The sequence below is a fragment of the Pholis gunnellus genome (genome assembly GCF_910591455.1).
Source record: "Pholis gunnellus genome assembly, chromosome: 21".
Taxonomy (NCBI): Eukaryota; Metazoa; Chordata; class Actinopteri; order Perciformes; family Pholidae; genus Pholis; species Pholis gunnellus.
The window spans coordinates 1,648,323-1,665,000 of NC_136548.1; the positions used below are offsets into that span (position 1 = coordinate 1,648,323).

General features: G+C 40.1%; 1 protein-coding gene across 1 annotated transcript in view; it reads left to right on the forward strand.

Moving 5' to 3' along the window:
• Window positions 1-16,678, forward strand: part of rbfox3a (RNA binding fox-1 homolog 3a) — a gene marked incomplete at its 3' end in the record, with an annotated part of 264,455 nt that overhangs the window by 90,325 nt on the left and 157,452 nt on the right. Inside the window, exon 2 of the mRNA XM_079182179.1 lies at window positions 4,991-5,112. Coding sequence (XP_079038305.1) covers window positions 4,991-5,112 — 122 coding nt within the window. The remainder of the gene's footprint in view (window positions 1-4,990; window positions 5,113-16,678) is intronic.

Sequence of the window (16,678 nt, forward strand, 5' to 3'; positions counted from 1 at the left end):
TGCTCAGATCACAAATGTGTTCACTCTGACATTAAAGGAATCTCATGCTTCACACCATAACTACATTAGTTATCAATATTCCACCAACAGTGCTACGTTTTGACAAGTGCAATAGCACCTTCGTCTGGACGACAGTGAAACCCTCTGAGTTGCGAAAACAGAACAGGTTACTTTATTAACTGAAAATAAAGATAGAGTTGGATGAAGTATAAATGCAATTACAAAAAATGTAAATATTTAAAGTTACTAATATTCATATATTATAACAACATTGGCCATTACATAAAAATAATGTAAATTATGTTAAGCTCACATTGAAGTCAAGTAAAGTCCTGATGAGGAGATCGTAGGAATATTATGCAGGACTTATCATAAACTAATTGACCTCGTGCTTCTTTTCTAAAGGTATTCATCTTTTGTGGGTCAGTAGTTCTCAATAGTATTTCCCACGCCATATATTTTTAATGCAGCCCTTTAAAAAATAAAGCTACGTAGAGAAACATATTGGATTTTGTAGGAGACACATTTAAATGAAGCTCAATAAAAGTTCAGTCAGGAAGACACTAACAGGTAATCTCTGTCTCTCCTCTCCTTGGAATTACTCTATCAGCTGATTGGGGGCGTGCACTTTTAACTATCCAACCAGATTCGGCACAGTTTCCTTAAGCCAATCATATCTGTGCGGTCAACTTTAAAAGTGTTCTCTCTGCTGCTGCCAGTTGTCATTTCAGCTAAGCAGACGTGACCCTCCTCCACCCCAGTCACCTCCAGTCAGCAGCACATTCATGCTCCTGATTCATCAGATTGGAGCAACTCCCTTCACCACCACCACCAGTGTCTGGACTCCAGGGGGGATGAGGCCTATTGGACCTCAGTATCCCTACCCTCGGTGATAGTACTTCATGATGGAGTCCAATCGCCAAAGACTTTGCACTTTTCATATTTGCATGTGTAATAAATCATTGTTAAACTATAAAACAAGTCTCTCCTGATTGAAATAGTTGTAAAGAGACAGAATGATTTTTATGGCAGCAGCTGATGTGATAGCTTGATACCCCAGAAACGCATGGAGGGAATTCCTTCAGCATTGGCACAAACTATTTTACGGTCAAAGGTCACCGTGATATCACAAAACACGTTTTCGGCCATAACTCAATAAATCATATGCTAACTATGACAATTTCACCTATTTCTAAAGAGATACATTTGGACTGACAAGGATGTAAACATGAATGAATGGTTATAAGGGCGAAGTGGAGAGCAGGGCCGTCCAATCAGAGGATCGGCGGTTCGATCTCCGGCTCCGCTAGTCGCATGTCGATGGGTCCTTGAGCAAGACACTTAACCCCAAATTGCTCCCTAGCTGTGCTTACGGTGTGATAGAATCTGAATTGTTGAAAAGTCGCTCTGGATAAAAGCGTCTGCTAAATGACTGTAATGTAACTGTAGTTCCTCTCCCGTTGACTTTGCATGTTTGTGTGTAGAGACTGATGTTGATCAGTGACGAGGTTCATGATATTAGTAGCTGTAATGTTTCACACAGCTCATTGTAATACTCTTAATAAGCTCTACCTCATCAGTCTTCTTACCGATGGGTAACCCTCGTTCACAGCAGACAGGTTGACATGTGACAGCATGAAAAGCACAGGTGGGAACGATGGCTGAATTCCATTCAGTTTCAGGGTCCTTGTATTGTTCATGCCGGCTCACTGTCACACTGTCACGACTTGCTGAGACACTGAGATCAATGTTAACGTGCTTTTCTTGGTTTGACAAGTCAAGATATCTGCCGTGAAAAAGGATTATTTGCACATAAGGCCGGTCTTTCTGGCATCACATACTATTTGCCATAAAGCTAGAAGCCTCTGTGTCTTGCTATGTTTTTCATCCCTCTCCCTTTCTGTCATGCTCTCTATCCCTTTCTTTTTCTTGCTTACAGTACACACACACATACACGCACGCACGCACACACACACACACTCCCAGTGGATACGGTTTTGGTGCTCAGAGCTCCCGAGGGAATGGAGAGTGATAAATACTGGGAAGTGAGCTACTGCTCAGAGAGAGAGAGCAGTTCAGAACACAGGAGGAGAGGAGGCGATAAATTGGTCTGGAGTGGGAGTGTACTGGGCAGATCCAACTCTGTAAAGATGACAGAGGGTGTAAATGTGTGTATGTGAGTGTATGCAAGAGAGAGAGAGAGAGAGAGAGAGACCCTGCTCTAATACCCCAGGTCTCCAAACACATCCATATGCCCAACTCATATTTTATTTTCCTCCTGTCCTTCTATTCCTGCCATCAGCATCAGGTGAGCCAAGTGGGGTAGCAGACTGAGCAGTCATCTCTCTCTCTCTGTCTCGCTCTCTCACACACTCTCAACCCAAAGGGTGTTGACTGGGATGCAAGCCTAGCAGACACACTTGCCAAAGAACCAGGCCATACCCAAGCCAGCAGGCCATAACCGTGTGTGTGTGTGTGTGTGTGCGTGTGTGTGCGTGTGTGTGCGTGTGCCAAGCTACTTAGAGTGATGGAATGTAAGATCGGCCCACTCTAAGTGGAGCCAGGAGAAAGCAGCCAAGTTGTGATCATGGCACAGAAGAAGAGATGGTGCAGTGTGATCTGGCTGAGGTGTATGTCAGCAGCCCCGGAGGAGAGCTGCATTTACCTGCTCTCCTTATTTAGATCTCATTCACCGCGCCACACTGCAATCACGTCTCCTATTTTACTGTCAGTGCACATTGCAGACTGACACTCCTCCCGCATCCATTGAGTCAGCTGCTCACCTCCAATGGTTGCCCCAAATACAGGCTGCACTCAGGCCAAGGTGTTTGGAGTGGTTTATTTGAACTCACTGAAACATTCATTCCTCCAGTTAATTTAGTTTGTTCAGTTGGGAGGGAACCTCTAATAAATGTACTAAGACAAAATATAGGCATCAATTCTATTCCAAAGTAATTGTGTTCGGTTAGCTGGAGGTGAATATGTAATCTAAAATTAAGCAGGGTTATTAATGTCAGTATGTGAAATACATGGGGTTTGAGTAGGTCTAATTAACACCAAGGACTATTAATTCTTATCAGACAAAACTAGAGAGAGACCAGCCTGCTGCCCTAAAAGTTAACTTACCATACAACAAAACTGCAGTGTCAATTACATTTCGAGGGAAATGTATTTTCTCCCAATTTATTGATTTTTTGACCCAATACAGATGAGTTAGTTTGCGGAGGGAGGACGTCTGGTTGTTGGATGGCTCAACACAGCACTTTCACCCAGCAGACTGCTGTTTGTGTCCCATGTGAAACCAAGTCAATGTTGACTTTGCAACTTAAATAACGTGATAGACTGTTTTTTGGCTGTTTTTCTGAAATATGAAGAAAAGTGTCAAAGTGAAAGCAACGTGTTATAAGATCTGTTGACACACAAATCTTTAGAACATTAACACTGAAATCATTCAGTAAGAAAAAAAACGGACGGACGGACCGAGAGACCAAAAGAATGGATGAAATGCCTGTGAATGAGACAGAGGAAGAGGAATGGAGGCAGGATGAGTGAATGACAGCAGTGCATCCATAAAGCATGGCACACTGAGATGTTTCCCCGGCCCATCCAGGCCTGGCTTGGCGTGGTTTGGCTCTTTTTCTGTGTGACTTCTCTCTCAGCCTAAAAGCACAAGTTTTACTCTGCAACTTAAATCAGGAAAGACAAAGACAAGAGCATTTTTATTTTTATTTTGTTTCATTTTTTAATTATACACACATCAGACCAACTCACATCTGGGCATCATCCTATCAGGCTGCTCTCATCCAGCATTCGTAGCTTTCCCTAAAAATAATGCTCTGTAATTCATAGATATCCCGATATTGGATATTATAATTCTATTCACATAATCATGAACGCAGAAGTATAAAGGCCGCCAAAGCACACACTGGGCGGGAGGCAGGAGATGTGAAGTGGTCCAATAAACCCTGATCTTTCAGCCAGGAGACCGCTGTGCGTTCCATGTGAATCGAGGAGTCAGTGTTGAATTATTTGTCACCTAACTTGTGTAATGTAGTGACAGCACTTCCATGGTTATTTTTTTTTTATTTGAACACAAACTACTATCTTTTCCTAAACCTAACCAAGTACTTCACACTTTTTCCCTAAACTCAAACAAGTACTTTAGGATTCATTCCTAAACCATATAAGTAGTTTTGATGCCTAAACCTAGCTAAGCACTGAACAATCTAATCCTAAACCTTACTAAATAGTTGTGTAACCTGTGGAGACGGAAGTTTACTGAGAAAAGACCGCATTCATGTTACCAGCTCAAATTGACACGTGTTGCTGAATTATTTTTAAGAAAACATAGAAAATGAAGAGTAACTTTTCGTAACATCATACAAACCGTTGCATATACACAACTTCCAGTGTTCTGTTCTCATAATGCAATGCGACCCAATACTATTCTGGCTTGTATTTTCCCTCTATTCTATACCTACTATTATTTCATTAATTTAGGTATTAATGATGGTAGAAAACACGTCCACACAGAGAATGAAGCAGTGAAGAGGATGTCTGCGCGTTAGGCCTGACACTTTTGTGAATAAACAGAAACAGAATGATGCATTACACCCCTCACACACACACACACACACACACACACACACACACACACACACACACACACACACACACACACACACACACACACATACACACACACACACACGCACTGTTGGTGTCTGTCATCTGCTGTTAGATTACCTGGTCAACTATTATCACAGCAAATGATAATCACAATGAGGAAGAGGAGGAGGTTGGATCTGATTGATGTGAGGTGCAAAGTGGTGCAGGGGATGGATGTGGAATAAAGAGAGAGTAGGCGGAGAGAGAGACACGAGAAGGAGATTAGCTGGTGGTGTATGTACACCTGTCTCTCACTGTTTGTAATGTAAATACTTCCATTGACTGCACATAGTGGTGAAAAATGATCTGTGTTATTTTGCAGAAACCAAGCCAGGAAGTGGTCTGTGCAAACCAGGAACCATTGCTCTGTTTGGTAACGTGGTGTACAGCGGGCTGCTCAACGAGCACTTCTGGCACTTCGGGGTTCCCCTCGTCACCAGACTGGTCAGTTCCTCATTCTACTCCTCCTTGTCTTCTTTGCTCTAGATTCTTTCTTGTGCTTTGTTGCTTTGCTTTAGCTACTGGCTCAATTACAATATGTCAGTCTTTTCTCTCTCTCGCTCTCTCACACACACACACACACACACACACACACACACACACACACACATCAGACTCACACTCATACTAGATTAATGTAGTGCTATTAAAGGTTGTTGTTAAGGTGTTGTAACTGTTTGAGCTGCAGTCGTTGGGGGTTTCATTCATTAGCAGCCACACAGTAATAGATGTAAACAGATCTTTAATGAATGAAAAGAAATCATTCTAACCCGTCACCCAAAACCAAAGTCTGTTTTGCTAACTTACTGTCAGCTCAGCTTTTGAAGTCTAAATACTGTTGAACTGAATTTACATCACGATATTATTTCAATGCAATAATGCACTTTGTCTTGTTTTGTTGTTTAAGCCAACTACTTTGGGACCACTACCATATGTAAGGCGGTTTATAGAAAGCTGTAGGAATGAGTCCTAAAACGCACTAATGACTCAGCATTTTTGCACTTACTTAAAGTCAATGTTTTTTTTTAATGGGTATAGGTTAGACGCCTGACAACATTAAGTATGTCAGTAAATACCCCTCTAAATACCCCTCGGCTAAATGAGACGACTCACCTCGCTGGCTGTAGTGCCAGCTCAGCTCCCCCCACTGGTCCCTCAAGATGTCCCCGCATCATTTAGTCACATTTTTACAGCCCTATAGCTGAAAACCTTTTTATGTGCACTTCTGTGAACCGTGGGATGTATAGTGGTTGATAAAAGTGAGTGTAATTTGTTTACGTGAGCTTGCGTGGTACCGGGTAGGTTTTGTAGTAGCTGGTAGTAATCTTGAAATGTTTGAAATGCGATTGTTTCTGGGCCTGTTGAACAGGGATTTGGTGTTCTTCAGGGTCCATGCTGGAGATAAATAGGCATTCACATTGAAGGCTGTGTGTCTGCCTTCACAGTTGTTGTTCTTACTTCAGGACTGGCGCCATAAATAATGGATTGGGTTCTAGCATTAACACAAACTAATGCAATATTAGTGGTATTTCAATTAACTTTGAATTAGGCTGTAATCTCTTCCATGTCACTTGCTGATTGTGTGGCTCTGTTTTATTGAACTGCTGATAAATGTTATATTTGATAGATATCGATGTTGTCTCCCCGTCAGGATACGGCAGAGGATATTTGCTGGCTCAGTTCGATCACTGTGAGACACACACACACACACACAGATGTGTGTGCTTAGTTATTGCCTCTGATGAAATACAACTGATTTAGGTTCTTTGGAAAATTATAGTTGTCTTTTTTTTATACTATAAATTCAGATATTTTATCAATGTTCGGAAAGTGGAAATCTTGGAAATCTTGGAAAATCAGGACTTTTAGATGGTGAACGGGGAAATGTACAATATGTATTTTCAACAGTGTCAATATTTAAACTGAGTGTACCAAACAGCAGCTGGTATATTAGCTGTATCATCCATGTTGAATTTACTGGGATGCAGCATGACACACGCGCACACACACACACACACGCACGCACGCACGCACGCACACACACACCTACACACACCTACACACACACACACACACACACACACACACACACACACACACACACACACACACACACACACACACACACACACACACACACACACACACACAGCTATGTTAAATCGATGATTCAGAGTATTGGAGTGTCATTGAGTTGGAGCTCTATAACAAAGATACCTAAGTTACCATCTGGTGAGAGTGACCATAAAGCTTCATTTACAGAAACCATGTTATCAATTTCAAATCAATGAAATACTTATTTAACCACTAATGACACCCACAACTACTGATTAATAAAAATACAAGTAAATGAATAAATGCAATGATGAATGAATGCAATTATGAATGAGGACCACTGTATACCAGATATACCACTAAAGGATTTTGCAAGATGGGTTCATTTGTGGGAATTAATGACAGCATTATTGTTTCTCAGTCAAAACATATTGCAACAGTGAATCATTTTTCTGTTTCTTTGTTGTTGAAAGCTAAATATCCTCTGTATGAACTGAGATGTACTAATGTTCTATATTTGTACTTAATATATATTTTTGTATGTATGTGCATTTGCACAGTACCCTCCCACACGCAAAATATGGCTTCCTTGAAAGCCATGGTGTAACTGGAACACTGACCCACATCGACTACAAAGAGCAGCAAAACAACCACAAAGAATATACAAAGAGATTCAAAGAAGCACATACCAACCAGGAAGAGACTTACAATTACCACACAGAAACATAAAACTACAAATAGGTGCAAAACATCTACAAGAGGGGCAAAACTAACAGACTAAGAATAACTTAAAGAGACACAAAATGACCAGGAAACCTCAGTGAGATGTGTCATTGATGTGTAAAAGTATAATGTCCTCCGTGTCTCTGGAGAAGCTTCTTAAAGTCGGAGAAAGTAACCCTGGTGAGTGACTAAGAAGAAACAGTCTCAGGTTGCATGAAGGGATCGAGTGTCTCAGATTTTACTATTATTTTCATTTTTTTTATTTTATTGATTTTATTGAAACACCCACACTTTACAGGAGTACAGTTCTAAATGGCTGGAGAGCTCCTTTCGAAATGAAAGCCCAATGTACAGTATGTTGTGTAAAATACACGTCCCGCCTCCAAGCTGCTACAAAACTGCTGTCTGTTACTCTGTGGTCATACTGTACTGTAGGAGTCCGACACTTTCTTTCTTTTTTTGAGCCTCTGACTTAACCCTTTACTGTTGTGTCAAATCAACTCAATGGAAATGAATAGAGAGAGACAAAGAAAGGAACTACAGTACACACACCACTGAGTGCATCAAGGACTGCCCTAAAATAATGAGGGTGAATATGAGTGTGTATGCAGTACATGCACTGTGTATGTGTATCTGTGTATGAAATATAGCTTGGCCCATGTCTGGCAGTTCCTAGTGTGCTAAGAAAAGAATCAATGCTTCCATGACCAGTGTTAGAGTACTTTTTGTTATTGTTACGAGTAACGTAACGCGTTAGTTTGTTACAAGAACATCATTGTGAAATGCAAATTGTGCCTGGTGGATAAAAGTCTGTCAGCTACAATGAACTCTGCTTTAAATTTGATGAAGCTCCTTCATAAGCACAGCTCCACTACAGAATGATGTCCGAACGACGGCTCTCGGCTGCCAATCCAAGAGAAATGAACGAGCTTGTAGCTGGTTATGTGGTGAAGGAGATGCTACCAATATCAACTGTAGCCACCATTTTTCTCTAAGATCATTAACAAAATACCTATGAGGCTTGACATGGAGGGAACAAAAACCCCCTCTATATAATAAAGAACTGTAAAGGGGATATTACAGAGTCACAGATGCAGCAGACAAGGCTATGCAGCGAGTGTAGAGTCAATACTTTAGGTAGGTGTACAGGAGGCTACCGCCGTCTCACAGGATCACAGAGGGGGGGTCATTTTTGGTAACGAGAGCGTACTCTAACGAGTGACTTTTCTCAGTAGGTAACGCTGTGACAATTTACTTTTTTAATGGCAGTAGCGTTACCCAACACTATTCTTGAAACATATTATGGGATATATCTTTTCAAACTATTTGCCCACTAATGTGTTAGAGACTTTTCACCATAGAGCAGTGTGAGAAAAATGTTGGACTAAATTGGATGCATACGGTATGAGTCTGGTGATATTCTGTATGTTTCTTATTGTCAAATCCATAAAACGAGCCAAACCATGATGAACGTATCTGCAAACAAGTATTGTATGTATCAAAGCCTGATATTTCTTCTTCTTTACAAACCCTTTAATGAGCCTCACTGTTGGACTGGGTGACATGTTCCTTTATTACCATGAACACACACAATGTAGATCATTTTCACTCAGTTCCACAAACACCGTCCTGCTGCCACAACTACTCACTAGAGCACCAAATGATTTTTACTCTGCTGCTTAAAATAGTCCCCAACAAATTTCTTTCTGTTTGAGTAACACTTGCTAAAAACTACCGTGGCTAGCTGTGAAATTACTGAATCTCTTTTTAAAAATTAAACAATACATGTGTGAGCCACCTTCAGTGGCACAGATGAATGAATTAACACATTGTTGGTTTTTTCACTGGTAATTTGTATTAAGGACAGCTCTCATCATGCTCCACCTTTCATTTCCTCACCACCATTTTAATAATCAAACAAAAATGTAGTGCTCTCACTTCCTTTCCTTGACAATTAGCCTCATCTCTCCATAAGAAGCATGGCAACATTTCTCCACTCTTCCACTAGCATATACATGTAGGGTTAACTGAGCACTGTCCAGAACACTTCCAGCAGCCTCTCTGGATTGGCTGCCGGGGCTGCTGCTCACCTCTTCCACCAGTTTAGCTGTGCAGAGGCAACACAAGGCTGCTGCAAAGCCTCAAGCAGCGTGCTCAGATCCCTTTGCTTAAAGGAATCCCTTCTCCTCCAGCCCCTCATTTCAATGTGCATGGACAACTGCTGGACATTTGCAATGTAAAGCCAAATGAGAAAATTGAAGGTGCTTCAACAATGTTCCTTTTTAAAAGTTAGTAGAATGTAAGCCAATGAGCAGGATGGCAATCCCCCTTATATAAAGATAAAAGTATAGCATTCATAAAGTTGGTAAAGTTTCTGAAGTTACTTTTTTACTGTAAGAAAAGGAAAGATAATTTTCTTTGTAACTGTATACTGATTAGTTAGAAGAGACCAATTGTTTCAGCAAATGTCTAAAAGCAACATATGTTTACATCCATGTGACAGGCCTACAATGATGTCTGTTGTCTGTCAGGAGTGGGGGTTGAGGTTGTTATAAAGCCACAAAATCAACAGAGGAAGGAGGTTGGGGTAGATCGATTGGACTTTGCAATGGGAGATAATTTTTTAGTGCTTTCTTTTGGTTTCTACCAAAATTTCTTAACCATAACCAAGTGGCTATCCCTGTAACCATGACGACAAAGGTCCCATAACCTGAACAAACTAGTCAATTAAACCCAACCCAACCCTAACCAATATGTTTTTGTGCCTAAATCTAACATGTCATTGTCAGATCATGAGATCACGGGACTGTCAGATCCGACAATGATATGTGTCATTTTAAAGGGCAGTTGCAAAACATGTATTTTGTCATTTAATTTGGAGGACTTGGATTTGAACATATAAACCTCCTAATATGAAGCAGCACACAACTCAACATTATTATATCAATGTAATTAGTGGGGAAAGACTATTTACTCACCCTAAAAAGCAATAGAAAAAAGCAACCATATATCAGTTCTAAAATGATCTAACACAATATGTGATACAAGTTCTTGGACGTTAACCCATTTAATCGGTCACAATAGTGGCCGTAAAAAATGCTTTCAGTCATAAGGCTCTAAAGATTTTACTGAATGGTGTATCAATGCATTGCCATATTGCAATAATAAAGGGTCAACATGAAATGTGTGTAGAGTCACATATTTAATGTTCATGGTCACGTGACCAGAGCTGTTTACTTCCTTGCTGCACCATGACGAGCAGATGACTGCATCAAAGCTCCCAAACAAATGTTTTTTGAGGTATCTCAACATAAAGATAGGACAAAGATTTTTGGTACACATCATCCTTAAGGTTTGTAGTATTGATATATGCATTTGTATGCAATACACATACATTATTCTTGTTCTACCTAACTATCTACTCTGTTCTTTCTTTTACTTTCACTTTGAGTCAAGATCTGGAGGAAACAACAGTGTCTCTCTCTCATATACTACTGGCCACTTTATTAGGTACATATTTACCTTCTTAACCCTAGCCCTATTTTTAGGCCTCTGCTCGAAAATAGCATACCCATACTAAAAAGAGTGTATTTCTGCAACTACAAGGTCTATTTGAGTAATTTTGATGTTATAATAAAGGGAACACTTGTGAGATGCGTTCTGATGTGTAAATATTAGTGTATATGTTACTGGTTAAGAGTAAATGATGATGGCACACAGCTCAAATTGAAAGGTTTCAGGTTCGCCTGAAAAAAAGCATTTTTATTTTTTATTTTGAATGATGCAGCCGCAAGTTTAAACCTCTCCCAAATCATAGCACAATATGTGAACACTCTCGCTGCAAAGTTTGACTTTGATAAAGTGAAGCAGAACAAAATTAGAGAGGTTTTAGTACAGAGAGTTCAGGCGAGGTCACCAAAATGGTCATTTTGGAACCAGCTGTTCAATTGTAATTTTATATTCTATATAACTATATATTTCACTTGTTTTACCACTTGTGTTCAATCTATCCAAATACAGCAGTTTGGCATCATTTTGAGAGCCTGAATCCTCTCTGAGCCCTGTTTGTGTCTGTGATCCATGGAGCTTTCTCGTCTGACTGCAGTTTCTATGTGTCTACGCAGACGTAAGTCAGCAGCCCATTGGTCGAATAAAGTGATTGACACCTCGTTCGACGCATTAGAGCAGGGGTCTCAAACTCATTTTCGCTCTGGGCCACATCAGCATTACAGCTTCCCTCAAAGGGCCGGTTGTAAATGTAAGACTGTGTAAATGTAACTACTCCTAACATATTGGTTATATAAATGTAAAAATATATTTAAGCACATTTCTGTTGTTATAACTTAAATCCTTTTAATTTAGGATTAAGAAACCCACATTACTCTATCAAACTTTTAAAGAAAATAGCAAAGACAAATATCAAACACAAGTTATTACAATAACTTTGTTCAATGCTTAAAATCCTTTCAAGGGTGTGTTTGCACAATCCCACATGAAGTATTTCATGTGTTGTAAAGCCACGTTTAAAGTCTTCAATGTACTCACAATACATTTCCTTGTCAAATGTAGAGTAACCTATGAAGAGCTGCTTCTATGACTGTATTTAAGTATCTCATAACTTCGACTTTCTATCTCATAATTTCGACTATGGGGATATTTTTATTATCAAGTCTAACTTTTAATTTCTTTTTTTTTTTTTTTACTTTTTAACTTTTTTTTGCTGGTGGATTCGCGGGCCACATAAAAGAACATGGCGGGCCGGATTCAGCCTTGAGTTTGAGACCCCACGTGGAAAAGAGTGAAAGCACTGTCAGCCAGTCAGAATCCAAAATGCGCCGTACCTCGCAAAGCGTAAAATCCGATACGCCGAAAGTCAAAACGTCCCCCCCTCGTCCCCTGATTTAGAAAAAAACCCTGTCTTTACGGAAACAGTTCAGTGACACACAGTATATACGTAGAACCGATTTTTTAGCTCCAGAACCGAGAAATTATGCCTTTGTCTACACGAAAACAGCATAAAGGTGAGGAGCGTTTCTGATCATTATCAATAAAGTGGTTTGTGGTTCTGGTGCTTGTTGGCTGTATCTCTGTAATGGTTTCATGGAGAGAAATATTGAAGATATCTCTGGAATCTGTGTCGAATTCTCTTGCCTTCTGATATCTCAGTTGTCTGTGTTAGCTTTTAGCTTTGTGTTGGTAGCTCGGACCGTAGTGCGTAGCCGGCTGACTCATGGCGAAATATACGTGATATTGTGGTAATTCTTTTAGTTGCTTATTTTAGTGCATTGTACGACACTCTGTATGCTAAACTTTCTCGATGGAACCCCAAATGGTCTGCGGTCGGGTTAAAGGAGTTACTCGTTAACAGACAAGCAACTAAGGCTACAATTAGCAGATGCTCTCCAAACTTGGACGCTTTGCAGCCAATTGTGAATTGGTTGCGATGAGAGTCAGAAACTCCAAGTCTGTGGCTATGGTATAGTGTGAAGGGACCTCAATCCATCTCTTTTGCTCGGTCTCTTTCTGTTTATGGTGTGCCTTGAACAAACACTTTACTCTTTTCCCTCATTTTTCCTTCCCTCTGTCCAATAGTGTAGCGAGTGTTGTTCCCAGATATTCCCAGCTAGATGAAAAAAGAGATGAGGGGGATGCCAATATGTGTCCACTAACACACCAAAGGGACCCCTGTTATTAAGATACAACACACAGCGGCACAGATGCACAATAAACCTGCTTTTTTTTCTCCTGGAGAAGGAAGAGTAAACAGTGGTGGAGCCAAAGCAGCCTGCTGAGTTTTTCCAGGTGAGAGATTGCTCGGTTTGCCTGGCAGCAGACAGTGAGTCAATGAGAAGAACTCCGGCAGGAGGATTGAGATCAGGTGAAGCTGGCAACACTGCTCTCCGAAGGCGTGATAGAGGGCTGCTGACAGCACTGAAACTCAGACTGTAAGCACCAGACTGAGTGTGAGTGTCTGAGTGTGCTGCATTCCAAAAATCACAGTGAGAAATCCCCAGCCCGTAGGTTGTAATTATATCCTCTCTGCATTCAACTGGATTGCTATTGTTGGTTGGGATTGAAATCATCAGTGTGAGAGGAGAAAGTTGAGTTCAGATGTTGGGCAATGTAGCTGCAGTGACTATTCTGAGTTGTTGGCCATACTGTTTTGAGGATTTCTTTTTGAAAATGTCACACTCTTATATTTTGTACACATTTTTCTTTATTATACTTTTTTTTTTACATTTACATTTAAATAAGATGGTTTGTTTGGATCCATCTGCTGTCTCACAGCAGCTATTCTCCCCGTGGTTCATAAGAACGAACTTTTCATCTTCACAATTATTAAGGACATTATATCCATACAAGGCCTTCATTCTGAAATTTGATACATTTTTATGCACATATGCATGGTGAAAATGTTTTTCATGTGAAGGAAAACACCAAATTCAGACCTCAGGTGACGATTCAAAATATGATGGAAGACAATGCAGTAAGGCTCAAAGTCATTCTGTGTTGCTTTCAAATATGCAATCTCCTGTAGATCACTTTTCTCATTCAATGTTATCTCTGCTGAGTCAGCATGTCGACTTTGCTCGCAGTTTGCTTGTCATTTGCATCTCTCTTCATTGCATATGTATTTAAGGCATGGATTATATATTCCGTTGGATTTACTAAAGTCACAATTTGCCATGGTTAGTTTCGCAGAGAAAATTCTCAAATTTCAAAATTCAAATGAAAAAAAGGTTGATGTGGGGAAAATAAAACTAAAACTAAAAATTAAAACTTGTATGTAACTTTAGACAATTAAAAGAAACAAAAGTGAGGCTTTTATTCATGAAGATTATATTGAAAACTGTAACACAAACAAACAGTGGAGAAGGTTTTTTGATTTCTGTTAAAACGTGTGAAGTTGAAATTGACCATTAATACTCTTTAATACCTAGCCCTATTTTTAGGCCTCTGCTCAAAAATTGCATACCCATACCAACAAGACTGTAATTCTGTAACTACAAGGTCTATTTTAATAATATTATGTTATAATAAAGGTAACACTTGTGAGATTTGTTCAGATGTGTAAATATCAGTGTGTATGTTACTGGTTAAGAGTAAATGAGGATGGAACACAGCTCAAATTGAAAAGTTTCAGGTTCGCCTGAAAAAAAAGCACTTTTATTGTTATTTTGTTCTTGAAATGAGGCCCTGGATAGCCTAAAAACTCTCCCAAATCATAGCAAAACATGTCAGTAGTCTCAAAAAAAATGTGGCTTTGATAAAGTGAAGCAGGACAAAGTTAGAGAGGTTTGAGTACAGAGAGGTCAGGCGGGGTCAAGCATAATTGTCATTTTGGAACCAGCTGTTCCATTGTACTTTTATATAATACATAACTATATATTTCACTTGTTTTATCACTATTAGTGTTCAATCTATCCAAATACAGCAGTTTGGCATCATTTTGAGAGCCAGAATCCTCTCTAAGGCTGTAAACCATGGATGATTCTGTCTGAGCTCCAGTCTTCATGTGTGTATGTGAGGCTCAGCCAGCCTATGATTGGTCAATTTTCGAAAATGACATCTCTTTCAACGCGTCAGAGTCTCAGGAATGCTGTCGTAGAAGCCTGGTGTTGATTGACAGAGTCTTTAGCCAGTAAAAATCGAAAAAAACGCCACGCTCCCCCGAGCGTAAAATTCCATTCGCCAAAAGTCTAAGCCCTTCCCCCAGGGTCCCACACGTTAGGTTGACCCCCCCGTCTCCAGGAAACAGGGGAGAGAGACACAGGACATGCATAGCAACAGTGTTTAGCTGACAAACGGGGAATTATGCCGGTCTTTCCATGATTCAGCGTAAAGGTGAGGTGCTGCTGTGATTTTTTTCCGGTGAAGCGGTTTGTTGTTCTGTGTCGAATTCTCTTGCTCTGCGATGTATTGCTCGGCCGTGTTAGCCGTTATGGAATATCGAAGTGGAGTGCATAGGTCGCCGACTCATGGCGAAAAATACTTGATATTGTGGTACATCTTCTAGTTGCTTATATTAGTTGTGTATAATTGTGTTTGGAGTGTGTACAAAGTGACTTACATGATAGTGTTGCCCAGATGTTGCTGTTTAATCTGGTATATAACATGTGTGTAGCATTCATTATATTTGTTTCTGAAAAGTGCGTTCTGCAACACTCTCGTCACTAAACTGTCTTGCTGGAGGACCAAATAGTCCTCGCTCGGTAGCCAAGACTATAAAATACTACAGGCTGCAACGGAGGGGTTCCTTCTTTTTTTGTGTCTTTTGAGTGTGTTGCATGTATCTCATATGAACCCCATCCCTCTGCTCTGCCCAGGAACATGTCTATTCTCCGTGTTAATAATCCGATACACTGCTGCTATTATTAATATTGTTATTAGTCACATTTCTATTACTATTACTGCCACTGTTATTGCTATCATTAGTGTTACTTCTACTGTTACTAGTTGTTGCTCTGCCATAGGTTTCTAGGGGAAATTTTTCCTTCTCTGATTTGGGGGTCCAAGGACAGAGGATGTTGTATTCTGTAGAGATTGGACTGAGGCAAACTTGTGATGTGTGGTTTTGGGCAATAAAAATTAAATTAAATTAGAAATTGAATTGAATTAAATATGCTGTCATTTGATTGGTATTATTTTTTGTAATAGCCTAATTGGAATTGATTAAAGCAAATATTTTGGAACTGAAGATCAGCCTGTTACTGTTTCTTTTGTAAACTTAGTGATGTTATAGAAATGCCACTACTAAACTGTGCCCATGAGGCGTCCCAGGTGCAGTCCAGGGGCTGACTGCATAATCAGCTTTTGGCTTAATACATGCAGATTGAAAACAACCTTTTCTATTTTGCGGTACTGAACCGGGCCAACCCATTCTTCCACCCAACTTGGCAAATACAGACCTCGGTGTCTGATACCAACGCAGCCAGGCATCTTTTAGCATTTGTATGAGATGAACTGGCTTTCAACTAACTCCAATGTAAACTCATCCAGGTCGTTATTAGGCGGTCAGATGAACTGATGTATTATCAAGTGTTAGCTGAAAGTTGCTAGGCACCTGTTGTCACTTGAGTCGTTACGCACTTGCTAATCACGTGAGTCATTAGTCCTAACCCTTACTGTAGTATATTTTTGTTTCCGAAACCACTGTGAATACAGAAGTTTCTTTTGAAAAAACACTATGCATGTAACAAGCGGAAACTGACACGCCGTCACGGACACGTCC